At 42.4% G+C, this 24,650-nt stretch overlaps 2 protein-coding genes across 2 annotated transcripts in view; one reads left to right on the top strand and one right to left on the bottom strand.

Moving 5' to 3' along the window:
• LOC115175409 (collagen alpha-2(IX) chain-like) overlaps window positions 1-14,384 on the top strand; it is a 37,912-nt gene extending 23,528 nt beyond the window's left edge. The window contains exons 22-32 of the mRNA XM_029734639.1: window positions 1,873-1,926; window positions 2,236-2,289; window positions 2,444-2,515; window positions 3,188-3,223; window positions 3,373-3,417; window positions 3,677-3,709; window positions 4,133-4,279; window positions 4,523-4,577; window positions 4,685-4,873; window positions 4,990-5,067; window positions 12,682-14,384. Of these exons, the coding sequence (XP_029590499.1) occupies window positions 1,873-1,926; window positions 2,236-2,289; window positions 2,444-2,515; window positions 3,188-3,223; window positions 3,373-3,417; window positions 3,677-3,709; window positions 4,133-4,279; window positions 4,523-4,577; window positions 4,685-4,873; window positions 4,990-5,067; window positions 12,682-12,887 (969 nt within the window). The 3' untranslated portion in view covers window positions 12,888-14,384. The remainder of the gene's footprint in view (window positions 1-1,872; window positions 1,927-2,235; window positions 2,290-2,443; window positions 2,516-3,187; window positions 3,224-3,372; window positions 3,418-3,676; window positions 3,710-4,132; window positions 4,280-4,522; window positions 4,578-4,684; window positions 4,874-4,989; window positions 5,068-12,681) is intronic.
• Window positions 14,385-15,097: 713 nt separating this feature from the next.
• Window positions 15,098-24,650, bottom strand: part of col16a1 (collagen, type XVI, alpha 1) — a gene marked incomplete in the record, with an annotated part of 122,080 nt that continues 112,527 nt past the window's right edge. The window contains 9 exon segments of the mRNA XM_029734638.1: window positions 15,098-17,091; window positions 17,246-17,323; window positions 17,485-17,658; window positions 17,808-17,871; window positions 18,114-18,308; window positions 21,939-21,983; window positions 22,135-22,170; window positions 22,308-22,397; window positions 22,896-22,946. Of these exon segments, the coding sequence (XP_029590498.1) occupies window positions 16,898-17,091; window positions 17,246-17,323; window positions 17,485-17,658; window positions 17,808-17,871; window positions 18,114-18,308; window positions 21,939-21,983; window positions 22,135-22,170; window positions 22,308-22,397; window positions 22,896-22,946 (927 nt within the window).

Raw genomic sequence — 24,650 nt, 5'->3', positions numbered from 1 at the left:
ATGATTGTGGACTTCAATCTCATCTTGGTTACGTTGAGGGATAGGTTGTTATTCTAGCACCACCCGGCCAGGTCTCTGACCTCCTCCCTATAGGCTGTCTCGTCATTGTCGGTGATCAGGCCTACCACTGTTGTGTCATCTGCAAACTTAATGATGGTGTTGGAGTCGTGCCTGGCCATGCGGTCGTTGGTGAACAGGTGTACAGGAAAGGACTGAGCACGCACCGCTGGGGAGCTCCAGTGTTGAGGATCAGTGTGGCAGATGTGTTGCTTTGTGGATCTGTGTAATCTGAGGGAAATATGTGTCTCTAATATGGTCATACATTTGGCAGGAGGTTAGGAGGTGCAGCTCAGTTTCCACCTCATTTTGTGGGCAGTGTGCACATAGCCTGTCTTCTCTTGAGAGCCAGGTCTGCCCTCTTTCTCAATAGCAAGGCTATGCTCACTGAGTCTGTACATAGTCAAAGATTTCTGTAAGTTTGGGTCAGTCACTGTGGTCAGGTATTCTGCCACTGTGTACTCTCTGTTTAGGGTAAAGTAGCATTCTAATTTGATCTGTTTTTTGGGGGAATTATTTCCAATGTGTCAAGTAATTATCTTTTTGTTTCTCATGATTTGGTTGGGTCTAATTGTGTTGCTGTCCTGGGGCTCTGTGGGGTGTGTTTGTGTTTGTGAACAGAGCCCTAGGACCAGCTTGCTTAAGGGACTCTTCTCCATGTTCGTCTCTCTGTAGGTGATGGCTTTGTTGTGGAAGGTTTGGGAATCGCTTCCTTTTAGGTAGTTGTAGAATTTAACATCTCTTTTCTGGATTTTGATAATTAGCGGGTATCGACCTAATTCTGCTCTGCATGCATTATTTGGTGCTTTACGTTGTACACAGAGGATGTGTTTGCAGAATCTGCATGCAAAGTCTCAATTTGATGTTTGTCCATTTTGTGAATTCTTGGTTGTTGAGCGGACCGCAGACGTCACAACCATAAAGGGCAATGGGTTCTATGACTGATTCAAGTATTTTTAGCCAGATCCTAATTGGTATGTCAAATTTTCTGTTCCTTTTGATGGCATAGAAGGCCCTTCATGCCTTGTCTCTCAGATCGTTCACAGCTTTGTGGAAGTTACCTGTGGCGCTGATGTTTAGGCCAAGGTATGTATAGTTTTTTTGTGTGCTCTAGGGCAATGGTGTCTAGATGGAATTTGTATTTGCGGTCCTGGTGACTGGACCTTTTTTGGAACACCATTATTTTTCTCTTACTGAGATTTACTGTCAGGGCCCAGGTCTGACATAACCTGTGCAGAAGATCTAGGTCTGCTGTAGGCCCTCCTTGGTTGGGGACAGAAGCTGCAGATCAGCAGCAAACAATAGACATTTGACTTCAGATTCTAGTAGGGTGAGGCTGGGTGCTGCAGACTATTCTGCCGCGCCAATTCGTTGATATATGTGTTGAAGAGTGTGGGGCTTAAGCTGCATCCCTGTCTCACCCCACGGCCTAGTGGAAAGAAATGTGTGTTTTTTTGCAAATTTTAACCCCGGACTTGTTTGTGTACATGGATTTTATGTTGTTTGTTTTTCTCCAACACCACTTCCCATCAATTTGTAATGCAGAAATTGAGTCAAAGGCTTTTTTGAAGTCAACAAAGCATGAGAAGACTTTGTTTTGGTTTGTTTGTTTGTCAGTTAGGGTGTGCAGGGTGCATATGTGATCTGTCATTTGATAATTTGGTAAAAAGCCAATTTGGCATTTGCTCAGTACATTGTTTTCACTGATAAAATGTACAAGTCTGCTGTTAATAATAATGCAGAAGATTTTCCCAAGGTTGCTGTTGACGCATATCCCACGGTAGTTATTGGGGTCTCTCTCTCTTTCTCTCTCAGGGTGAGCCTGGTCTTCCTGGTGAAGCTGGTATGGAGGGCGTTCCTGGACCTAAGGTATCTTCTCCGATCACTATAAAAAGTCATCATCACTATAACAAGTGCTATGGAGTTTTTGAATCCATCAAAAACATTACATTTCTAAATAAAAGTTAATTCAGAGTTTCACATCCTCTCATTCTCACCCCCCCTCTCTGTCTCTCTCTCTGTCTCTCTCTCTGTCTCTCTCTCTGTCTCTCTGTCTCTCCGTCTCTGTCTCCGTCTCTCTCTCTCCCCCTCTCTCTCCCCCTCTCTCCCCCCACTCTCTATCTCTCCCTCTCTCTCTCTCTCTCTCTCTCTCTGTCTCTCTCGTTCTCTCTCCCTCAGGGTGACAGAGGCCAGAGGGGAGCTGTAGGGCCACAGGGTATTGTCGGCAAGGCTGTAAGTCACTTATGCACATCTCAGCAGAAACATGTACTTTTGGCTAAATCTGTGGTTCTCTAACTTCAGTTCCTGACAGGAGATCACTTTTAAAATAACAAGTAAACACACATCTAGCCAGGACAATAATCTAAGTGTTGTTGTGTGTCTGCAGGGCAACAAGGGTATGAGAGGGCCTATGGGCGTCCCAGGGGCTCAAGGCATCTCAGGAACCAAGGGAGACAAGGTGTGTGTGTGTGTGTGTGTGTGTGTGTGTGTGTGTGTGTGTGTGTGTGTGTGTGCGTGTGCGTGCGTGTGTGTGTGTGTGTGCGTGCGTGCGTGAGCACGCTCGTGTGTGTGTGTGTGAATAACACTCTTAATCTTTGTGTGCACCTGTGTGTAAAATATATGTGTGGTGCTCTTGCATCTGTGAGTTCACGGATGTGTCTGTATCGAGACATATTGTTTGTGTGTGTGTGTGTGTGTGTGTGTGTGTGTGTGTGTGTGTGTGTGTGTGTGTGTGTGTGTGTGTGTGTGTGTGTGTGTGTGTGTGTGTGTCCGTGCGAGTGCATGTGTGTGTTCGTTTTAATGATGAACGTCGAAGCCACAATGAGGATGCATTCCTGTCGATATCATACACATGTGATCATGCAGTTACCCAAATTGCCTGTTGGTGGCAGTGCTGACCCACAAATCCTCCAGCCTCATAAAGATGCTGCCGTTGGCCCACACAGAGCCTTAGCAATATAAATGATAGTACTAGAGTCGTCATCTCCCATGTCTTTAGATGAAACTACATCTTTCTTACTGCTGTGTCTCCTGCAGTCCTTAGCTGGATCAATATATTGGCCTTGCTCTTTATTATAATGTATTATGTATTTGACTGTATTTACTGTGTGACTAATTTTTCTTTACACAGGGATTCCAAGGAAAAGTTGGGGCGAAGGGAGACTTTGTGAGTAGCAATAAGCCTGTGATTTAAACCAATGCCATAGCCGCATAATGAAGTATCCATAATGACTCCTGTATGATGCAATTGGAATAGGCAATCTTTGTAATAGCCGATGATCAATAATTCTTTTCTCTCACTCTCTCCTCTTTCAGGGTGATCCTGGTGTAGAAGGCTTGGCTGGGGAGAAAGGAGAGAAGGTGAGTGGCTTTATCAGGATGGGACGAGGGAGAAAAGGCATCATAAAGGGGGATGCCATATTCTGGAAGAGGAAAGATTGAGTCTAAGGGGAAACTTCTACCTTCCTAACTGTATTACACAGTTAGGATTTCAGACTGGATTAGACTGACCTTTCTGTCTGTCTGTCTGTCTGTCTGTCTGTCTGTCTGTCTGTCTGTCTGTCTGTCTGTCTGTCTGTCTGTCTGTCTGTCTGTCTGTCTGTCCTCCCTCCTCCGGCAGGGTTTGGGTGGTGAGCCTGGACCCAAAGGACAGGTAAGAACATCACTGGGGTTACTCCCAATCGCACTTAATTCATAGTAGATGGAAGCTAGCTGAAGCTAGTCAAAGCTAGTCGAAGATAGTCAAAACGAATTGAAGCTGGTTGAAGCTAGTCAAAGCTAATATAAGCAACTTGAAACTAGCTGAATCTATTCAAAGCTAGTGGAAGCCTGTTGAAGATAGTCAATGCTAGTTGAAGCTAGTTAAAGCTAGTTGAAACTAGTCGAAGCTAGTTAATGCTATTTGAAGCTAGTCAATGCTAGTAGAAGATAGTTGAAGCTAGTCTAAGCTATTTGAAACTAGTAGAATTTAGTTGAACCAACTCTAAGTTAGTTGAAGCTAGTTGAAGCTAGTTCATGCTAATCTATCAAACAGTGTTGTCACTTTGGGTCTCATCTGCCACTCTTTCCTCCACAGCAAGGAGTGAGGGGAGAGACAGGGTTCAATGGCCTCACAGGAGACTCAGGCAAACCAGGAGACCAGGGACCAGGAGGACTGCCCGGGCCTCGCGGCCTCAATGGGGAGAGAGGAGTACCAGGCATGCCAGGCATTGTGGGGGCAGCAGTGAGTCCTAACCAGCTTTGACATAACAACACAGATTAGTGAGATAGTGGTGTGGTTACACTCAATAGAGAATGCTAGTGACTGACTGACTGACTGACTGACTGACTGACTGACTGACTGACTGACTGCTTGATGATTGGTTGGTTTTTTCCTTCCTCTCCTCTATATTCCTTTCCTCCATCTTACATCTACTATCATATCATCCATCTTTCCCTCTCTCTCCCTCTCCTTGCTCCTCTACAGGGACGGGATGCATCAGACCAGCACATCATTGAGGTGGTTCTGAAGATGCTGCAAGGTAAGAGATCACAACATTATAAATCTACTTGAGTCTACTGTATCCAGGTAAAACATTGACTGCATACGTACTATAGCTAATATACATCCTCTATCCTCCTCCTCCAGAGCGTCTGGCGGCTGTAGCGGTGAGCGCTAAGCGTGCCGTACTGGGTGGAGCCGGTGTCATGGGTCCCCCTGGTCCTCCCGGACCCCCAGGAGCTCCCGGTGCTCAGGGCCCACACGGCCTCACTGGCGCCCGCGGCATCCCTGGCATGTTTGGAGCCTCCGGACAGATCGGCAACACCGGACTGAAAGGTAGAAACTGAAATTGATGACTTTCCAGATAAAAAGAGACACTGATCACTCAAAGAGTAATATAACAGATTAATACCACTGGCCCCTCTCCATCCCTCCATCTTTCTCTCTTTCAGGAAAGAGAGGAGTGAAGGGAGACAGAGGAGATCCTGGTAAACCACATGTTGGCCAGCCAGGACCCCCGGGAATACCAGGTGAGACCCCAGGAGCACCACACACACACACACACACACACACACACACACACACACACACACACACACACACACACACACACACACACACACACACACACACACACACACACACACACACACTCAGCAGTGACTGTCCTGTACACACCTATCCAGTTGCTGTAAAGGTGTGCAGGAGGTGCATGCGCGTACCCATAAGACGCATGGGATGTGAGTAGCTCTATTTCGTACCGACAAAACTGTGGTTATACAATATGTAGAAACTGTGGTTATACAGTATGTAGAAACTGTGGTTATACAGTATTTAGAAACTGTGGTTATACAGTATGTAGAGACTGTGGTTATACAGTATTTAGAAACTGTGGTTATACAGTATGTAGAAACTGTGGTTATACAGTATGTAGAAACTGTGGTTAAACAGTATGTAGAAACTGTGGTTATACAGTATGTAGAGACTGTGGTTATACAGTATGTAGAAACTGTGGTTATACAGTATGTAGAAACTGTGGTTATACAGTATGTAGAAACTGTGGTTATACAGTATGTAGAGACTGTGGTTATACAGTATGTAAAAACCAGACAACAAAGCTTAAATTAAGCCTGTTAAAATTGCTTAATCAATATATCCCCAGCAACTGTAAGAGAGTGAGCAGTCAGTTATGTACGACAGCGAACCAATCAGTTGGTAAAGCGGCTTGGCTGCACAAATCCAACAAGCCATGGCTTCCCCCAGAGGAAAAGATCAGGAGCAACTTGGAGACGCAAACAAGAGTAATTAACAGCTAAAGGATCTCCAGGAAAACAAAGCTAAAATACTCTCAATGCTCACCAAAACAAACAAACTGCTACAAACTTTTTTTTTTTAAGTAGATTCGCTCGAAAAGAAGGTAGAGGCTATTGTGTCAGACATGCATATACAAGGTTTGCGCATGAATGAACAAGACAACAAAATTTGTCATTTGAAAACTAGAAGTTGAATTGGACCAGCAAGAAAACAGAATGAGATGAAACAACATGAGAATATTGAATACAGGAACAGGTATGGAAGAAATTGCAAAGGATGGAATGAATCAGTACCAACGAACCTTTCCAGTTGAAGGAGGAGACCTGCACTGAGCACAAAGCAGGAAAAATATATAATCACAGTGATGCCAAAGGCCAGCTTATCGTAAATTGAAACAATATTCTTTCCCTCTCCCCCCAATGCAATCTATACTCTACTTTCCTCAAGAAGCTGTTCTTCTCTGTGAAGTAATGATAGAAGTAGCCAATGCCAATGGGCTACATGGACACTGAAAGACAGTACAAAGGGGGAAATATAGCGCGTACTTTATGTCAATCACTGTTCTATGGATGTGTGTGTGGGTGTGGAAAAAATACCCAATTGTCATACTTGAGTAAAAGTAAAGATACCTTAACAGAAAATAACTCAAGTAAAAGTGAAAGTCACCCAGTAAAATACTACTTGAGTAAAAGTCTAAAAGTATTTGGTTTTAAATATACTTAAGTATCACAAGTAAATGTAATTGCTAAAATAAGTAAAAGTATAAATCATTTCAAATTCCTTATATTAAGCAAACCAGATGACACCAGTTTTGTGTTTTATTAATTACGGATAGCCAGGGGCACATTCCAACACTCAGACTTCATTTTAAAACAAATAATTTGTGTTTAGTAAGTCCGCCAGATCAGAGGCAGTAAAATGCTCTAAAATGAATAAGAGTTCTGGCCAAATTAGGAGAGGATGTCAAGTCTTTATTATTCCTTGTTTGCCATTATGGTTAAGACCCAATGATGGTTATTGGTGGGAGATTGGCTCTGTCCGATGGATCAGGACGGGGGAGGTGGCAGGGCATCAGACACTTCCCTGAAGTATGTGTGGTGTCTCCACTCATCTCACTTCGGTCTCTCGGTGGACCCACTCTCCCCAAGTAGAGCCCCACCAGCCACTATACTTAATTTAATTCACAAGGTATTACAAACTGACCGCAGTCTTTCTTCAATGTATTTATGATATAATCCACAGATTTGTGGTATATTAGGGGAAGAGTAGGAGCTAAAAGCCCTAAAAAGGCACAGTGCCTCAAAGTACAAATAAGTACTTGCTTTATGTTTCATGTGTGTTCTCTGTTAAATGTTTGCTCAGCCTAAATGTTCCTACATGTTCTCATGTTTCATATATGTAATCTATACAATAACTATGTATTCACACTAGGACTTTTCCATATCCATCGGATGTCAACCGCCCTCATATGACGTGTCTGCTAAAAGGTTTTATCTGATTCTTCAAAGAAGGACAGAACAGACAAGGTTAACTTTGATTCTATACAAGGCTAACACAATCCAAATGATTACATGGAATGTGTAAAAAAAAGCACCAGGTTCTTGAACATTTAAAGAGATTGTCAGGTGATGTGTTTTTCCTGCAAGTTCTACACTTCAAAAAAGGAGAAATGTAATATTTAAAGAGAAGCTGGTTTGGAAAGGTCTATGCTGCATCTACTGTAGTAACAGCAGAAGTGTAGGCATCCTGATAAACAAGAATACACACTTTAATCCCAGCACACGGACCAAGAGGTACGTTTTCTAACTTTGAATTGTTCCTTACATGGGGATAAATACACATTACTTTCCTTGTATATCCCCCCCAGTGGCAAACCTAGTGTTTTTAGATAGAATTGAAGCTACAGTGCATTTGGAAAGTATTCAGAGCCGTTGACTTTTTCCACATTTTGTTTCGTTACAGCCTTATTCTAAAATTGATTAAATTACTTTTTTCTTCCTCAATCTACACACAATGCCCTATAATGACAACGCCAAAAAATGTCTGCTACATTGAAGTTCCCCAAGAACACAGTTGCCTCCATCATTCTTAAATGGAAGAAGGTTGGAACCACCCAAGATTCTTCCTAGAGCTGGCCCCCTTTGCCAAACTGAGCAATCGGGGGAGAAGGGGCTTGGTCAGGGAGGTGACCAAGAACCCGATTGTAACTCTGACAGAGCTCTAGAGTTCCTCTGTGGAGATGGGAGAACCTTCCAGAAGGACAACCATCCCTGCAGCACTCCACCAATCAGGCCTTTATGGTAGAGTGGCCAGACAGAAGCCAGTCCTCAGTAAAAGGCACATGACAGCCCACTTGAAGTTTGCCAAAGGACACCTAAAGGACTCTCAGACCATGAGAAACAAGATTCTCTGGTCTGATGAAACCAATATTGAGCTCTTTGGCCTGAATGCCAAGTGTCACGTCTGGAGGAAACCTGGCACCATCCCTACAGTGAAGCATGGTGGTGGCAGCATCATGCTGTGGGGATGTATTTCAGTGGCAGGGTCTTGCTCCAGAGCGTTCAGGGGCTCAGACTGGGGTGAAGGTTCACCTTCCAACAGGACAACAACCGTAAGCACAGAGCCAAGACAACGCAGGAGTGGCTTCGGGACAAGTCTCTGAATGTCCTTGAATGGCCCAGCCAGAGCCCGGACTTGAACCCAGTTGAACATCTCTGGAGAGACCTGAAAATAGTTGTGCGGCAACACTCCCCATCCAACCTGACAGACCTTGAGAGGATCTGCAGAGAACAATGGGAGAAACTCCCCAAATACAGGTGTGCCAAGCTTGTAGCATCATACCCAAGAAGCCTCAAGGCTGAAATCGCTGCCAAAGGTGCTTCAACAAACTACCGAGTAAAGGGTTCGAATACTTATGTAAATGTTATACTTCAGCTTTTGTTTATTTTTTTTGCTAAATTTCCTGAAAACCTGTTTTTGTTTTGTCATTATGGGGTATTGTGTGTAGATTGATGAGGGAAAAATTATTGAATCCATTTTAGAATAAGGATGTAACGTAACAAAATGTGGAAAAAGCCAAGAGGTCTGAATACTTTCTGAATGCACTGTATCAAACCCAGACAGGAACTATTATTTTAGCAGATGACGTGAATCAAGCATTCAGCCAGTTAGACAGGCATAGCAACAAAAAAGCACATGGAAATTCAAGTAACTTCCAAAGAGTGTTCATTACTACAAATATTTTACAGGCACCTGGAGATTATTATCCCCAACTACAAAAAAGACTACTCTTTTGCTTCTCAAAGTTTAAAAAGCTCTTCATAAAAGTTTATTCCAAAAATGTTCACAACAATATACTGGGTTATAAAATCCATGATATAGTGATATCGGATCATTCTCCTGTATCATGCTTAATTACACCAACAGAAAATGCACTTATAGTCAGAGAATAATTATGGATAATGAACAGAGCGCATCTTCAAGTCCCGAAATGTATTACATACGTAAAAAAAAACTTTACCATAACAGTTGTAGACATACAGCACAGAGAAAAGCCGTCCCCCAACATCATTTGGAATGCTTTATGGGGTACATTAGGGGAACGATAATCTCATACTATGCAAAAGTTCAATCTGAGTTAGTAATGAATTATTCTTCGATTTTCATTTCTATCTTAGAAAAAGCCAATAAAAAATTTACTAGGTAAAGAAGAAAATTACATTTCTGAACTTAAGCAGGAATATAATATTTTACTTTTGAAGAGCCAACAACTACAGGTTAAACTGAAATAAAGCATACTATAGCATAAAGAATAAATTGAAATCACACAAAAATAAATATTAGACACTGTTTAAACATTCCCTCGGAGAAATGCACCAGGGAAGAACGGCTTTCATATAGAATTGTATTTTATATTCTGGGACAAAGTAATGCCCCTATTTATTCCAATGATACCAAACGTCATTCAATTCTATGCTTCCGAGTTCCATGTATCAAACTGTTATTTCAGTCATATTAAAACGAGGAAAATCTGGAGAGTCCCCTGCAGATTACAGACCCATACATTTTAGAAAGCGGGACAATAAAATAATAACAAACCTCAAAAGCAACAGAATGGCAAAAGTCTTACCAGACTTGATACATATTAATCAAACAGGGTTTATTAAAAATAGACACAAACAAACACAAGAGCATGTTTCAGAATAATACAAAACACAAAAAATGACGTTGATTTGCCAATAATGGCTGTTGATGATGAAAAGGCTGTTGACCGTCTAGAGCGGCCCTTTCTATTTAGACCTTTGGAAGCATTCAACTTTCCAGCTAAAATAATACATTCCATACAAATATTATATAAATGTCATGAAGCAAAGATATGCACAAATAATACATTAGCTGATGAAATGTCTTTAAAAAGGGGCACAGGACAGGGATGTCCTATCTCCCCCTCCAGTTTGCACTGGCAATTGAACTGCTGGCAGAAAGAATTAGACAGGACACAAACGTAACAGGTATTAGTGTTGATAAACATGAATATAAATTAAACTGATTTGACGATGATCTTCTGGTATGCTGTACCTGACTAATATTGAAACTCAATGCTGCCCTTGTTAAAAACATTTTGTGGAATACTCTGAAGTCTCAGGATATAAAATGAAAGTGGAAAAAACTGAAATAATGGCAATAGGAAAAATAAATATAATAACTCATGATCTACAGCAATCCTTTAAGTAGACCCAAAAAATATAAAATACTTATGATGCTTAATAAGTGACAAAAAACAACAAATATATAAAGATAACTTTATCCCATTACTCAACAAAATTAAAGCGCATCTAATGAATATGAACATTCTCCCATTAATCTTATAGGTAGAATAAACCTATTTAGAATGGCAAGGGTCCCAAAGTTTTTATATTTTATTTCGGTAACATCAATTACCCCATTAAAGACATTCTTTAAAAAAGTATTCTCGGACATAACATAACAGACTTCATATGGGAAAATAAAACTTGTAGAATAAATAGGAAAGTTAACCTTCCAGACATGGAACTGTATAAACTCGCCACCCAAGGCTTTTACTTGCGACATTTAGTTAAATGCACTAAACTGGAACAATGGGTACATAATGAAGATGTGTATGCTCATCCCTAGAATCTTTTTAAACATAGAAAAACACAAACTAGAAAACCCCCCTGTCACGCCCTGACCTACTCTACCATAGAAAATAACAGCTTACCATGGTCAGGACGTGACAGATGGAGCTAAGAACATTAACAACTTCATAGTTAAGAACACTACAAAAGCATTAACCTCCCTGGGCTAGGTGGGACGTTTGCGTCCCACCCTAGTCAACAGCCAGTGGAATCGCGTGGCGCGAAATACAAATACCTCAAAAATGCTATAAATGCTATCTTTCCATATCTACTAATTATATGCATATTCTAGTTTCTGGGCAGGAGTAGTAACCAGATTAAATCGGGTATGTTTTTTTATCCGGCCGTGCAAATACTGCCCCCTTGCCCAGACAGGTTAAAGAAAATGAAATTAATTCTACAATAACCAACATATCTCCCTAAAAACACACCCCTATGGAACAATCCTTCAAAAGCTTCACCGATAAATTGACCCACATGGAAAACCAAAGGCATAGAAACTGTAAATGACAGAGTAATAGGAAATACAATTATTTCAATGACAGAATGAAAAACTATTTTGGACTGATTAATGTAGACATTTTCAAATACTATATTGGGCTCCGAAGTGGCGCATTGGTCTAAGGCACTGCATGTCAGTGCTAGAGGCGTCACTACAGACCTTGGTTTGATCCCGGGCTGTAGCACAATCGGCGGTGATCAGGAGTCCCATAGGGCGGTGCACAGTTGTCCGGGTTAGAGGAGGGCTTGGCCGGGGTAGGCCGTCATTGTAAAATAAGAATTTGTTCTTAACTGACTTGCCTATTTAAATGAATGTTATATAAAAAAAATGCAACTTAAAAGTTTTATATCACAAAATATTGACCTGAACACTTTTGGACATCAGAGCAATGTTGAGGAAATCCTGTTTGAGTCAGAAACAGATGCTCATATGATAGGTAAGATATACAACACCTTGCAGAGAGTATATCACAATGACAATCTGTTAGAAATAAATATAAACTATTGGAACCAATAATTAATAATGGATATTGGCATAAGATGGAGGGAGTGTTGGAACATAATGAACAAAATTACAGTTAACAAAACTGTACTCTTAATCCAGTATAAACTAATCTAAATGTATAGAATTTATTATACAAAAAAACAAAATTAACAAATTCTACACTACAACTGCAGAGTCATGTCTTTAGTGTAAAACTAACAATGACTCAATAATTCATGCCTTCTGGGAGTGCTATAAAGTCCAAAAGTTCTGGGCAGAGTTAAAAAGCTGCGCTGGCAGTCTGAAGTTTTACAATGTAAGTTTACTTTTAATACATCTATCTGCATATTTCATGACATGGCATGCTTTATTATTTAAATATTGAAAACAAATCTGGCTACAGACAGAAACAATATAATACCATTTGAAGTTATATGGGGCAGAGTCTTACAAGCATTAGGAACAGCAATGGGTGTTGATACGGTGGGAACATGTGGGTCTGAGCAAGTGTGATATTATGTTTGTGGAAATGTATGTATGTAAATGTTAAATTGTCTATTGTTTTTGTCTATGTATGTTTTAGTTTATTGTACAAAATAATTACAAAAAATATTACAATAAAAAGTGTATCAACTTACCTCAGGAAGTCATAGTGTCAAACTAAAACTTTAAAAACTCTTCCTCCTCAGGTCCCCCTGGTATTGACGGCGTGGCTCGAAATGGTAAGCCTGGTGAGCGAGGCCCCCAGGGCTCGGCAGGAGAGGCTGGTCGTCCTGGTAAGGCGGGCCCCACTGGTCTTCCAGGGTTCTGTGAGGCTGCAGCCTGCCTAGCTGCCTCGGCCTACACCTCCCCCAGACTACAGGACTCCGCCAGGGTCAAGGGCCCCGGAGTCTAACCTGAGACCTCTCCATCAAGAGCCCCACAACACCAGGGCGAAAGAGAGAGAGAAGAGAGAGAGAGAGAGAAGCAGGGAGAGAGGAGAGAGGGAGAGAACTCTTCTTTATTGGATACCAACGAGAACAAGGAGTGGGGGCAATACTATCGTGACTGACATTGCCCCTCTGACCCCTAAACTGACAACCTTCAGTTTAACTGTTTGGAGACTGTTTGCAACGTACACCATGCCCATCTAATCACCATGAGGACAGCCACTCACAGCCAATAATACCCCTCTGAATTTACAATCTCTGGCTCGGGATTGGCTGATGTCAATGTCAGTCACGTCCAACTGCCCCACCCCCCACCACAGAGGGAAAGAGAATGATGCCGCGTTCAAAACAACTGGGTGCTCAGAACTCTGAAATCTCCGACTTCCGACTTCAGTGCGTTCAAGACATCTGGGAACTCAGAAAAAAAACGAGCTCCGACTGGAAAAAATAGTTTTGAACGGACATCCAACTCGAAATTCTCAGGCCTCTTTCTAGAGCTTCAACTTTCCAACCTGAAGATCACTGACATCATGATTTTTTGGGGGGTTCCTTGTTGTCTTGAACGCGTCATGGGAGAGACGTAGTGACATCAGAATCCTATCCAGTGACGTCATTGATAATGTCATCAGCAGCAGCCGTAGCCCCTGGACTGGGAGGACTAGAGATAGACTTTGTGTCTAGTGATTGGTGCTTTTTTATTTTATATACCGTGGTCACTTTAAATGCTATTGTTTTATACCTGAAATATTAATTTTGAAATATGTTTTGAAGCAGAAAAGGCAAGCATATGACCCCCTCCACCCCCCACCAAACAACAAGTGGCTTACAAGTGTGCACAAAACTACCAATAAAAGATTAGATCAAAATCCACACTCCATACTGTACCGTTGTAAGATGTATTGCTAAACTCCTCGCCTGTATGCTTGAGTGAAATAGTGAAAACCCTTTTTTATCTCACATGTACATTGCCGCCACTTTCTACCTTTGCCTCATTTTAGAAAAAATGATTTATTTTGCCTTGATCTCTTCCTCTAGTTGCCTGGCAACAGCACATCCTGATGGGCACTCCCATCTATTTCCCATAATTCAGTGCTGTACATCTTTGTAAATGTTTGTTGATTTTATGTAGAGAAAAAAGAGGGTGGGTTAGAATATGATCCAACCAAAACAACCCCTGTATTAATGAACCTAATCAGCAATAAAGTTTAAAAGTTCAAATGACTGCTTTTCCAAACAGATCAGTTACAGTTATCAATCTTTCTATGCCACTGTCAACTAACTTCCACAGAGTCAATCAATGTCAACATTCTAACAACTAGGACATATTATTTTCATTAACAGAAACTATCTATTTATTGTTCTTTATATGATTCATCTGTAAAGACGTTTCATTTCTTTTTTTCCCTGGTTGTTCAGGTCAACCAATTCCAAAACAATAAAAAATAAAGTTTTGTAAAACCTGACTGTTCTTCCCTACCATGTGGGAACCGTTGGATCTTTGAATAGAAACAATTATTGTACTAAAATGACATGGTCATTATTCCAGTGGGTTTAGAGATGGTTTAACAGGAAGAGTCTAGACTTTCTCTGTCTTCCTGTGAAACTCCAGTCCAGTCAGTGCTGCTAAGTTGGCTGCCAACTGTTTTCCAAGAAAATGCAAAAAGTGAAGTGTTGAGGTGCTGCATGTAGTCTGCCTAGACTAGAGGATAATGACACACACCACATTATCCCAGTGGAAGGTATTCTGGGATAAGGCCTATAACATGTTAAGTGTGGGCCAACACAGCCCAGTTCTAGTCCCATGGCGTTCTTTAGTTGGACTGCTCTATCCTTTGCTGTTTATCCACCCCTATCCAACTGTGACCAGCTCACGCTCTCAAAGCTGCAGAAGTCAAGCTTTTGTGAAAGATATTCTACTTGGACTCATTAACATAATAGTCTCTTGCAGGTGGCTTGGAGTTTATACAGTAACAGCTCTAGCAATCTGCTTACTTGAAAAGCAGAATCATTTAAATAAAGTGCTAGTTAACGTTTTATCCTTAGTATGCTTTCAATCAGAGAACCAAGGAAAGGCATTCCAAGGAAAGACACTGTGCACATTGATGGTATGGCAACACCACAGTGAACTAGTCAAGTTATATACTTGGATGTGTCTGATCTGTTGATCAACAACATGTCTGCTTTGCAAAATTTATTAGCTTTTTCAGAAAAGTTTCCATAAAAAAAAACATCTCTTTACACATGATGGCTTAATAAAAAGTACCGGTAACATAGAAACAATCAGATCTACTGAGAATAGCAGGGAAACAGTGCTGTTGTTTTAACAAGATGTTTGTAAAAGCTAGGAATGAAGAGGGGAGATATGTTATTGTCTGGGTATTTACTATATCTAGGGTCAGTAGTCCTGACCAGGAAATACTCTGGACAGGTCACATGTTCAGGAAAAAACTCCAATAACAACTCAGAACATCTATATGATTCAAAACCTGTTGATATCCATGACATAGCTAGCGGTTGGTGACACCCTGTAGTGTATATATGACAGGTCAAACTAAAAAACAACACAACATACAAGGCAGGAGACATACAAGTTGTGCTTCCTGTTAGTAATGGATACAGGAAGAAGCTGGTTGGCACAGTGATGGTATAAGTGAATATGGATATTCAACTTTTTTCTCTTATGTTTAATAATGACATTGAAAACTGTTAGTGGTCATAAAGAATGTACTTCTGCTTAGAATCGCTAAATTAGGGGAACTTTCCCAAAATCACCAAGTTTCCAGAAATTCTGTTTGGAACATCCACAGATTTCCTGCGTATCCCTCCTGATTCTGGGAATCTTTCAACCAGGACTTCTGAAAATCCTCGGTACACCAGTAGTGTACTCGAGGAGCAAATGCTCCCTTTCAAGTTCATCTGTTGTGAAAAATAAGCTTGGTAGTGTGGTAATAGATTGCTATATAACAAGAAAAGTGATTTTTGAGGCAGTTTTGAAAATACTACCATTGAACATGACGTCCTATACTTTATAAGACACGCATGAAAATACCTTCCAAAGCATAATAATACCACCATATATAAATCCAATCTGCTTTTATACAAAAGGCACAATTCCCTCATAAATAATTTGTTTTACAGAACAAATTATTCCCTTTAAAATCTTTTAAAAAAACACACACTGGTAGTGGATACATGACAGTTGACCATAACAAACACATGGTAAGCCATGCTGACGCCAATTCCAAAATACAAAAGGTATAAAAAGCCATTATATAAATATAAATATTTACAAAACAGGCACTCTGGGAAGGTGGACATTATGTTCTTCTCACACAAACAGGGAAGAGAAGGTGAGAAGGCCATTATATAGTGTACAGATCTGTTAAAGCATCAGACATCATTCAAGTGATGGTGTATATTCAAGCATAGAAATCACATAAACAACATAGCATGCATAAAGAATAAAGAACATTTGGAATGGGAGTGCCATGTCAGTTCTATTCATTCTGTTTCTATTGCTAGAGAGAAGCAAGATCAAAGCAGAACAGCACAAAGCAGCTGTCTAAAACTCCCAACGGGCACGTTTTATAATCAGAATGAAGATGAGGGTGATAGTGATGATGAGGAAGAGTTTGCAGGTAGTTTTTTGAAGGCTGGATTTGCTCTTGCTGGTATTATCAAACTAAGCATGTATATCTTTTAGAATGAAATGACAGCTAAAGTTGGGAAATGTTGAAGGAATGAACAGAACCGATAAGACAGAGAGTAGCAAACACTTTGATGAATTAGGGATGGGTGCCTCAGTATTCACTTGTTTCCTGATGATTTCTGTTGATTGACTGGTCTTTTGTTTTCTCTTCTCTCTCTCTTTACCCCTCCACTTCTGTCTCTAGTGCCTTCTGGTCTTTGGGTTGGTTTCTTCTATCTCTCCATCTTCTCTCTCTGTATCTCCTCTCCTCTTCAATAAGCTCTCTCTCTAGTATGGGCCCTTGACGGGAGGGCCCTTAGGGTTCCACTCTATTGGTTGGCTCATACAGTCAGAGGGGTTACACCGGCCCTCCCTGCCCTTCTGGCCCGGCTGTCCAGGGGTTCCTGAGACTCCAGGGACCCCCTGCTGACCCACGGGGCCGCTGGGGCCCATCTTGCCATAGCCTGGGGGGCCCGGGACACCTGGGGCAGGGGGATGAAGGGACAGAGAACATCACTGAAGCACTGGATACACAGTGATTATAAAAGAGCAGAGCAGTTGAAAGATCTAACTTAATGAAGCTTTGGCAGGATAGTGGAGAGTTAAATATTTCAACAGGCTGATGTGGCGTCTTACCTGGTGCTCCTGGGGGTCCACTGTCACCCATCTCCCCTACACCCTTGTCACCTTTCTCTCCCTTCAGACCTTGTGGACCTGCAGACACGACAGAGGACATCACTTGAGAGAGTAGCTAACCTTTATGTTACGCTAAGCTGACATCACTTATCATAACTGTTTATCATCTCCTATGTATTTATCATGACCGTGGTATTCAGGCCTTACGACAAAAGGAATCAAGTGAAGTCTAGACTCACCCTGTGGGCCCAGGACTCCTTGGCGGCCCTCTCTGCCTATCTGTCCTGGCTGACCCGGGGCCCCTGGAGTCCCATTTCTACCTGGGTTACCATCCTTCCCTGGGGGGCCAGGACGACCGGGGGACGATACCTCTTGTGGCTGCTGCATACGAGACATGAAGTAGGCCATCCTCTCTGTAGGGTGATACAGTACAGCTCCAGTTGATAAACCACCTAATAATCAATAAAGCTGTTTCCATTCTCTGCCACTGGTCAATTAGGAAATACTGGCAGATGCAAAGTATTGGTGATAAACCTAAACGAAAATAAGACCATATTCTCACCATCAAATATCTTCATGACCTGCTGGCGAATTAAGTCCTTGATGTTGTCATAGTTGACCACAGGCTGTGGATTAGATAGAGAGAGAGATAGAGAGAGAGACAGAGAGAGAGAGAGACAGAGAGAGAGAGAGAGAGAGAGAGAGAGAGAGAGAGACATAAGAGAAGACCTAACCACCACTTTTTGGGTTTTAGTCTTTTGACCAAACTGTTGGTTCAGTGTTCCATTAGACATTGTGGAACAAACACGAACATAACTAGTAATCAATTCATAATCGATGCAATTCACCTTAGTAGCTAGGGTCTCACCTCGTTGCCTGGTATTCCTGGAGGTCCAGGGGACCCTGAAGGGCCTGGTGAGCCCGGGGTGCCCCTCTCTCCCCTGGGTCCCACTGGGCCCATCACTGGGGTATCAGCTTTGGAGGAGTACCCCCCTCCACCAGGGGGTCCGGGGCGACCTCGCTCCCCTGGGGTACCCCTCTGACCTGGGGCACCTGGCTCACCCTGAGAGAAAGAGAGCGGGAGAGAGTCAGAAAAGAGGAGAGAAGAAGAGAGAAGAGGGGTGAAAGGTAGTGTGTTAGACATCCAATCACTGAAGAGTACTGTTCGACCACCGACAACAGTGTTTTACATTGAAGATTGAAAAGATGAACTCCTGCACAATGACACTCATGTATCTTCACCAATTCAACTTCTATCAAACTGTTTCCACCAACCCCTCAGGGGTGCTTGCTCAGTCACCTCCTGTACTCCCTGTTCACTCGTGACTACACGGCCAAGCACGACTCCAACACCATCATTCAATTTGCTGATGACACAACAGTGGTAGGCCTGATCACCGACAACGACGAGACAGCATATAGGGAGGGGGTCAGCGACCTGGCCATGTGGTGCCAGGACAATAACCTCTCGCTCAACGTGATCAAGACAAAGGAGATGATAATGGACTACAGGAAAAGGGAGACCGAGCATGCCCCTATTCTCATTGACGGCGCTGCAGTGGAGCAGGTTGAGAGCTTCAAGTTCCTTAGTTTCCACATCACCAACAAACTAACATGGTCCAAGCACACCAAGACAGTCGTGAAGAGGGCACGACAAAACCTATTCCCCCTCAGGGGACTGAAAAGATTTGGCATGGGTCCTCAGATCCTCAAAAGGTTCTACAGCTGCTCCATCGAGAGCATGCTGACTGGTTGCATCACTCCCTGGTATGGCAACTGCTTGGCCTCCAACCACAAGGCACTACAGAGGGTAGTGCATACGGCCCAGTACATCACTGGGGCCAAACTTCCTGCCATCCAGGACCTCTATACCAGGCGGTGTCAGAGGAAGGCCCTACAAATTGTCAAAGACTCCAGCCACCCTAGTCATAGACTGTTCTTTCTGCTACTGCACGGCAAGTGGTACCAGAGCGCCAAGTCTAGGTCCAAGAGGCTTCAAAACAGCTTCTATCCCCAAGCCATAAGACTCCTGAACAGCTAATCAAATGGCTACCCAGACTATTTGCAGTGCCCGCACATGGACTCTGTACCGGTACCCCCCTGTATATAGTCTCGCTTTTGTTACTTTACTGCTGAGCTTTAATTACTTATTACTTTTATCTCTCTGATTTGAACCTATTCCTGTCAGACCCTTGAAGGAGAGTCAACAAGGGGGCAGTGTCCACTTTAGATTGTAATCGGGCCCTACCCAGCCTCTAGCGTATTCCTTACTTACCTCCTTCTACACAATAAAAACACAGACACAGGATCGTATCCCAAATGGCACCCTATTCCCGATGTAGTGCACTACTTTTGACCGGGACCCATAGGGAATAGGGTGCCATGTGGGACACGCTGCCTCCCAGACTCAGTAAATACACTCTGTATGGAGCCTAGCCCACACATTGTAAACAACATCCTGAGACAGACATGTGTGATTTATGTGAAACAAAGCTGGCCATTATGGAGGGCTAACGTTTACACGTCACCACCGGACACTGGACCCGACTGATAAAATAGAGAGCAGAAGTAGAGGAGGAAGAAGAAGAGGTTCTCCTCTGTAATCTGTACTACTATAGTTAAAAGCCATGACAAAGCCTTCCTGTCACAATGACAAATCACCTCATCTCATGTCTCCGCTCCCACAGTAAAAAGCATTATCCAGGGGATAGAAAATAACTATATTTGTTACTGTACTGTATCTGGTGTAGAGGACTACAGTTACTGTACTGTATCTAGTGTAGAGGACTACATTTACTGTACTGTATCTGGTGTAGAGGACTACAGTTACTGTACTGTATCTAGTGTAGAGGACTACAGTTACTGTACTGTATCTGGTGTAGAGGACTACAGTTACTGTATCTAGCGTAGAGGAATACAGTTACTGTACTGTATCTGGTGTAGAGGACTACAGTTACTGTACTGTATCTGGTGTAGAGGACTTCAGTTACTGTACTGTATCTAGTGTAGAGGACTACAGTTACTGTACTGTATCTGGTGTAGAGGACTTCAGTTACTGTACTGTATCTGGTGTAGAGGACTACAGTTACTGTATAGTATCTGGTGTAGAGGACTACAGTTACTGTACTGTATCTGGTGTAGAGGACTACAGTTACTGTACTGTATCTGGTGTAGAGGACTACAGTTACTGTACTGTATCTAGTGTAGAGGACTTCAGTTACTGTACTATATCTGGTGTAGAGGACTTCAGTTACTGTACTGTATCTAGTGTAGAGGACTACAGTTACTGTACTGTATCTGGTGTAGAGGATTTCAGTTTAGAGGGACAAGAGGCTAAGTTAGTAAAATGAGGTATTGCCAGGGAAAGTAGGGTATTTGAGGTGAATGTGGAGAATCATGCCAAAAGGACCTTCATCAAATGATTGATATGTCCCAAATGGCAAACTATCCACTTTATAGTGCACTACTTTTAAACAGGGCCCATAAGGCTCTGGGTGGGTGCTATTTGTGACACACCTGATGTCTGATGTCGGAGTTCAGGGAGTGTGCTGAATGAGCCAGAACTAACAGAGAGTGTTCAGAACAGGATCCTGGCCAGGACTACAGCCCTCAGCCCCTGAACTACAGACCTCAGTCCCTGGACTACAGCCCTCAGCCCCTGGACTACAGCCCTCAGCCCATGGACTACAGCCCTCAGTCCCTGGACTACAGACCTCAGCCCCTGGACTACAGACCTCAGCCCTGGACTACTGACCTCAGCCCCTGGACTACAGACCTCAGTCCCTGGACTACAGACCTCAGTCCCTGGACTACAGCCCTCGGCCCATGGACTACAGCCCTCGGCCCATGGACTACAGCCCTCGGCCCCTGGACTACAGACCTCAGCCCCTGGACTACAGACCTCAGCCCCTGGACTACAGACCTCAGCCCCTGGACTACAGACCTCAGCCCCTGGACTACAGACCACAGCCCCTGGACTACAGACCTCAGCCCCTGGACTACAGACATCAGCCCCTGGAATACAGACCTCAGCCCCTGGACTACAGACCTCAGCCCCTGGACTACAGACCTCAGCCCCTGGACTACAGCCCTCAGCCCCTGGACTACAGCCCTCAGCCCCTGGACTACAGCCCTCAGCCCCTGGACTACAGACCTCAGCCCCTGGACTACAGACCTCAGCCCCTGGACTACAGACCTCAGCCCTCAGCCCCTGGACTACAGACCTCAGCCCTCAGCCCCTGGACTACAGACCTCAGCCCCTGGACTACCCTCCCATAATACACTTTAGTAGTGGAGGCCATATCTGAGGTAACCAGCCCACATGAATAATTACTATAGTTCAGTATGGTATAAATATTGTAGTATTACTATAGTTTAGTATGGTATAAATATTGTAGTCTTACTATAGTTTAGTATGGTATAAATATTGTAGTCTTAATATAGTTCAATATGGTATAAATATTGTAGTATTACTGTAGTTTAGTATGGTATACATATTGTAGTCTTTCTATAGTTCAATATGGTACAAATATTGTAGTATTACTATAGTTAAAAAACTGTAGTATTTTTGCATACTTTAATATATGGTTGTTTTTTACTATAGCTTTTTTGCAGATATTAGTATATACAGTTTACTATAGTATCGCATACACACACACATGCACACGCACACACACACAACAGTGACTCTTACCTTTGTACCACATTGTCCATTGTCTCCAGGCAGACCAGGTGATCCCTGTGAATGCAGATTAGTGAGATAATGAGGATGTATACTCACTACACAGCTAGCTACATGTACATGAAAACCTTTAAACCATATTTACCGGAAGACACAGAATGCATGTTTCTGTAATGATGACAAACACCACATTAGAATAATTACTCACGTCTTTACCCGCTGCTCCATCACTGCCTGGTTCTCCCTGAGAGACAGAAGGATGGAGAGAGAAGAGGGGAATAGAAAGAAGACATAGCATCATGACATCCCCATGACATGCATATCTATCCTGTTCTATATCTGCAGTATATGTGTTGAAACAATAGGAGCGTGTGTACTGACCTGCATTCCAGGATGGCCAGGGGGTCCGGCTGGACCAACCATCCCTGGTAGCCCTCTGTCTCCTGCCTGGCCCTTCTCACCTTGTATACCCTAGAGAGAGAGAGAGCAAGGGAAGAGAGAGAGAGGGAGAGAAGAGAGGAGAGAGACAGAGAGAGAAGAGAGAGAGATAGAGAGAGAGAAGAGAGAAGAAAGAGAGAGAGAGGGGGGAGAGAGAGGAGAGAGGGGGAGAGAGAGGAGAGAAAGACAGAGAAGAGAGAGTGGAGAGAGAGAAAGGAGAGAGCAGAGAGAGAGAGAAGAGAGAGAGAGAGAGAAAAGAGCAAAGAAGAAAGTGTGTGAGAGAGACAGAAGAGAGAGCAGAGAGAGAGAGGGGAGCGAGAGAGAGGAGAGATAGCGGAGAGAGAAAAAAGAGAGACAATTAAGAGAGAGACAGTGTGATGAGTAACCTTATCTGAGAAATAACACTTACAGAACACAACGCTAACAGTCCATGTAATCATGCAGATAAACCAGGGTTTGATGCAGATGCTATGTGTTCCTTCTACATTAGAATAAAAGAGACATATTGTTGATGATAATATTTCCTCTCACCACTCCAGCTGGGCCTGCTGGGCCTGGGGGTCCCGCTGCTCCTGCAGTGCCCTACCAATATAACATACAGCCATTAGCAACAGATTCACATACAAACCGTATTAACGAACACACTGAATACAACAACACAAACCCTATTAACAAACACACTGAATACAACAACACAAACCTTATTAACGAACACACTGAATATAACACAAACCTTATTAACGAACACACTAAATACAACAACACAAACCTTATTAACGAACACACTGAATACAACAACACAAACCTTATTAACAAACACACTGAATTTAACACAAACCTTATTAACAAACACACTGAATACAACACAAACCTTATTAACGAACACACTGAATACAACAACACAAACCTTATTAACGAACACACTGAATACAACAACACAAACCTTATTAACGAACACACTGAATACAACAACATTTTTTACATTTACATTTTAGTCATTTAGCAGACGCTCTTATCCAGAGCGACTTACAGTGGTGAATGCATACATTTCATACAATTTCATACATATCATACATTTTTTTTCTGTGCTGGCCCCCCGTGGGAATCGAACCCACAACCCTGGTGTTGCAAACACCATGCTCTACCAACTGAGCTACAGGGAAGACTACACAAACCTTATTAACGAACACACTGAATACAACAACACAAACCTTATTAACGAACACACTGAATACAAACCTTATTAACGAACACACTGAATACAACAACACAAACCTTATTAACAAACACACTGAATACAACAACACAAACCTTATTAACGAACACACTGAATACAACAACACAAACCTTATTAACGAACACACTGAATATAACACAAACCAAGAGTCATATACAGTCACCTACAAAACTACTGGCACCCTTGATAAAGATGAGCAAAAAAGACTATGAAATAAACTCTAAAAGACTGTTGAATTCTGGTGTGATTTTTCTACTAATCCAGAACAACAATTTGCCACCATCCATTTCGAGATGCGGAACTAGTTGTTTTATATTTTGTATTTACTTTGTATTTACAACAATTTGCCACCATCCATTTCGAGATGCGGAACTAGTTGTTTTATATTTTGTATTTACAACATCTTCAAATAATATTTTTGCAGGAATCTCCTTGCGAATGATTTTGCCGAAGATTGTATCTCCGCCAGCCTGGGCAACCTGAGCTTTGGCTATCTCATAGCTCAGCTTCTGAGCTATATTGAATGCCCCCAGAAAATGACAATTATATTGTTTTATACCAATACAATTGCTCAGAGAAAGAGATTTTGTTTAACAAGTCATCAGTTTTTCTCTAAAAAAGATAGGTATCAAAATGATTGGCCCCCCTGTACCCAATACATTGTGTACCCTCCCCTTGGTAGGAAAACAGCACTGAGCATTTTACTATGTTTTAGGAGATTCTAGAACACACTGGGAGGGATCTCAGAACCTTCCTCCATACAGAATCTTTCTAGATCCTTGATATCCTTTCGTCTCACGGACTTCCCTCGCCAATTCAAACAACAAGTTGGGGGTTCAAGTGTGGAGGTTCAAGTGTGGAGACTGATTTTGTGGACAAATAACAATTTCTTTGTGGATTTTGATGTGTGCTTGGGGTCATTGTCTTGCTGGAAGATTCACTTGCACCCAATGTTCAGAGGAAACCAGTTTTTTGTCTAAAATGTCCTGGTACTGGGTAAAGTTCATGATGCTGTTTACCTTAACAAGGGCCCCAGAACCAGTGGACGC

The sequence above is a fragment of the Salmo trutta genome, chromosome 36, assembly GCF_901001165.1.
Source record: "Salmo trutta chromosome 36, fSalTru1.1, whole genome shotgun sequence".
Classification (NCBI taxonomy): domain Eukaryota; kingdom Metazoa; phylum Chordata; class Actinopteri; order Salmoniformes; family Salmonidae; genus Salmo; species Salmo trutta.
Note: the sequence above shows the minus strand (reverse complement) of the source record. Positions and strands in the feature narration are given on the sequence as shown.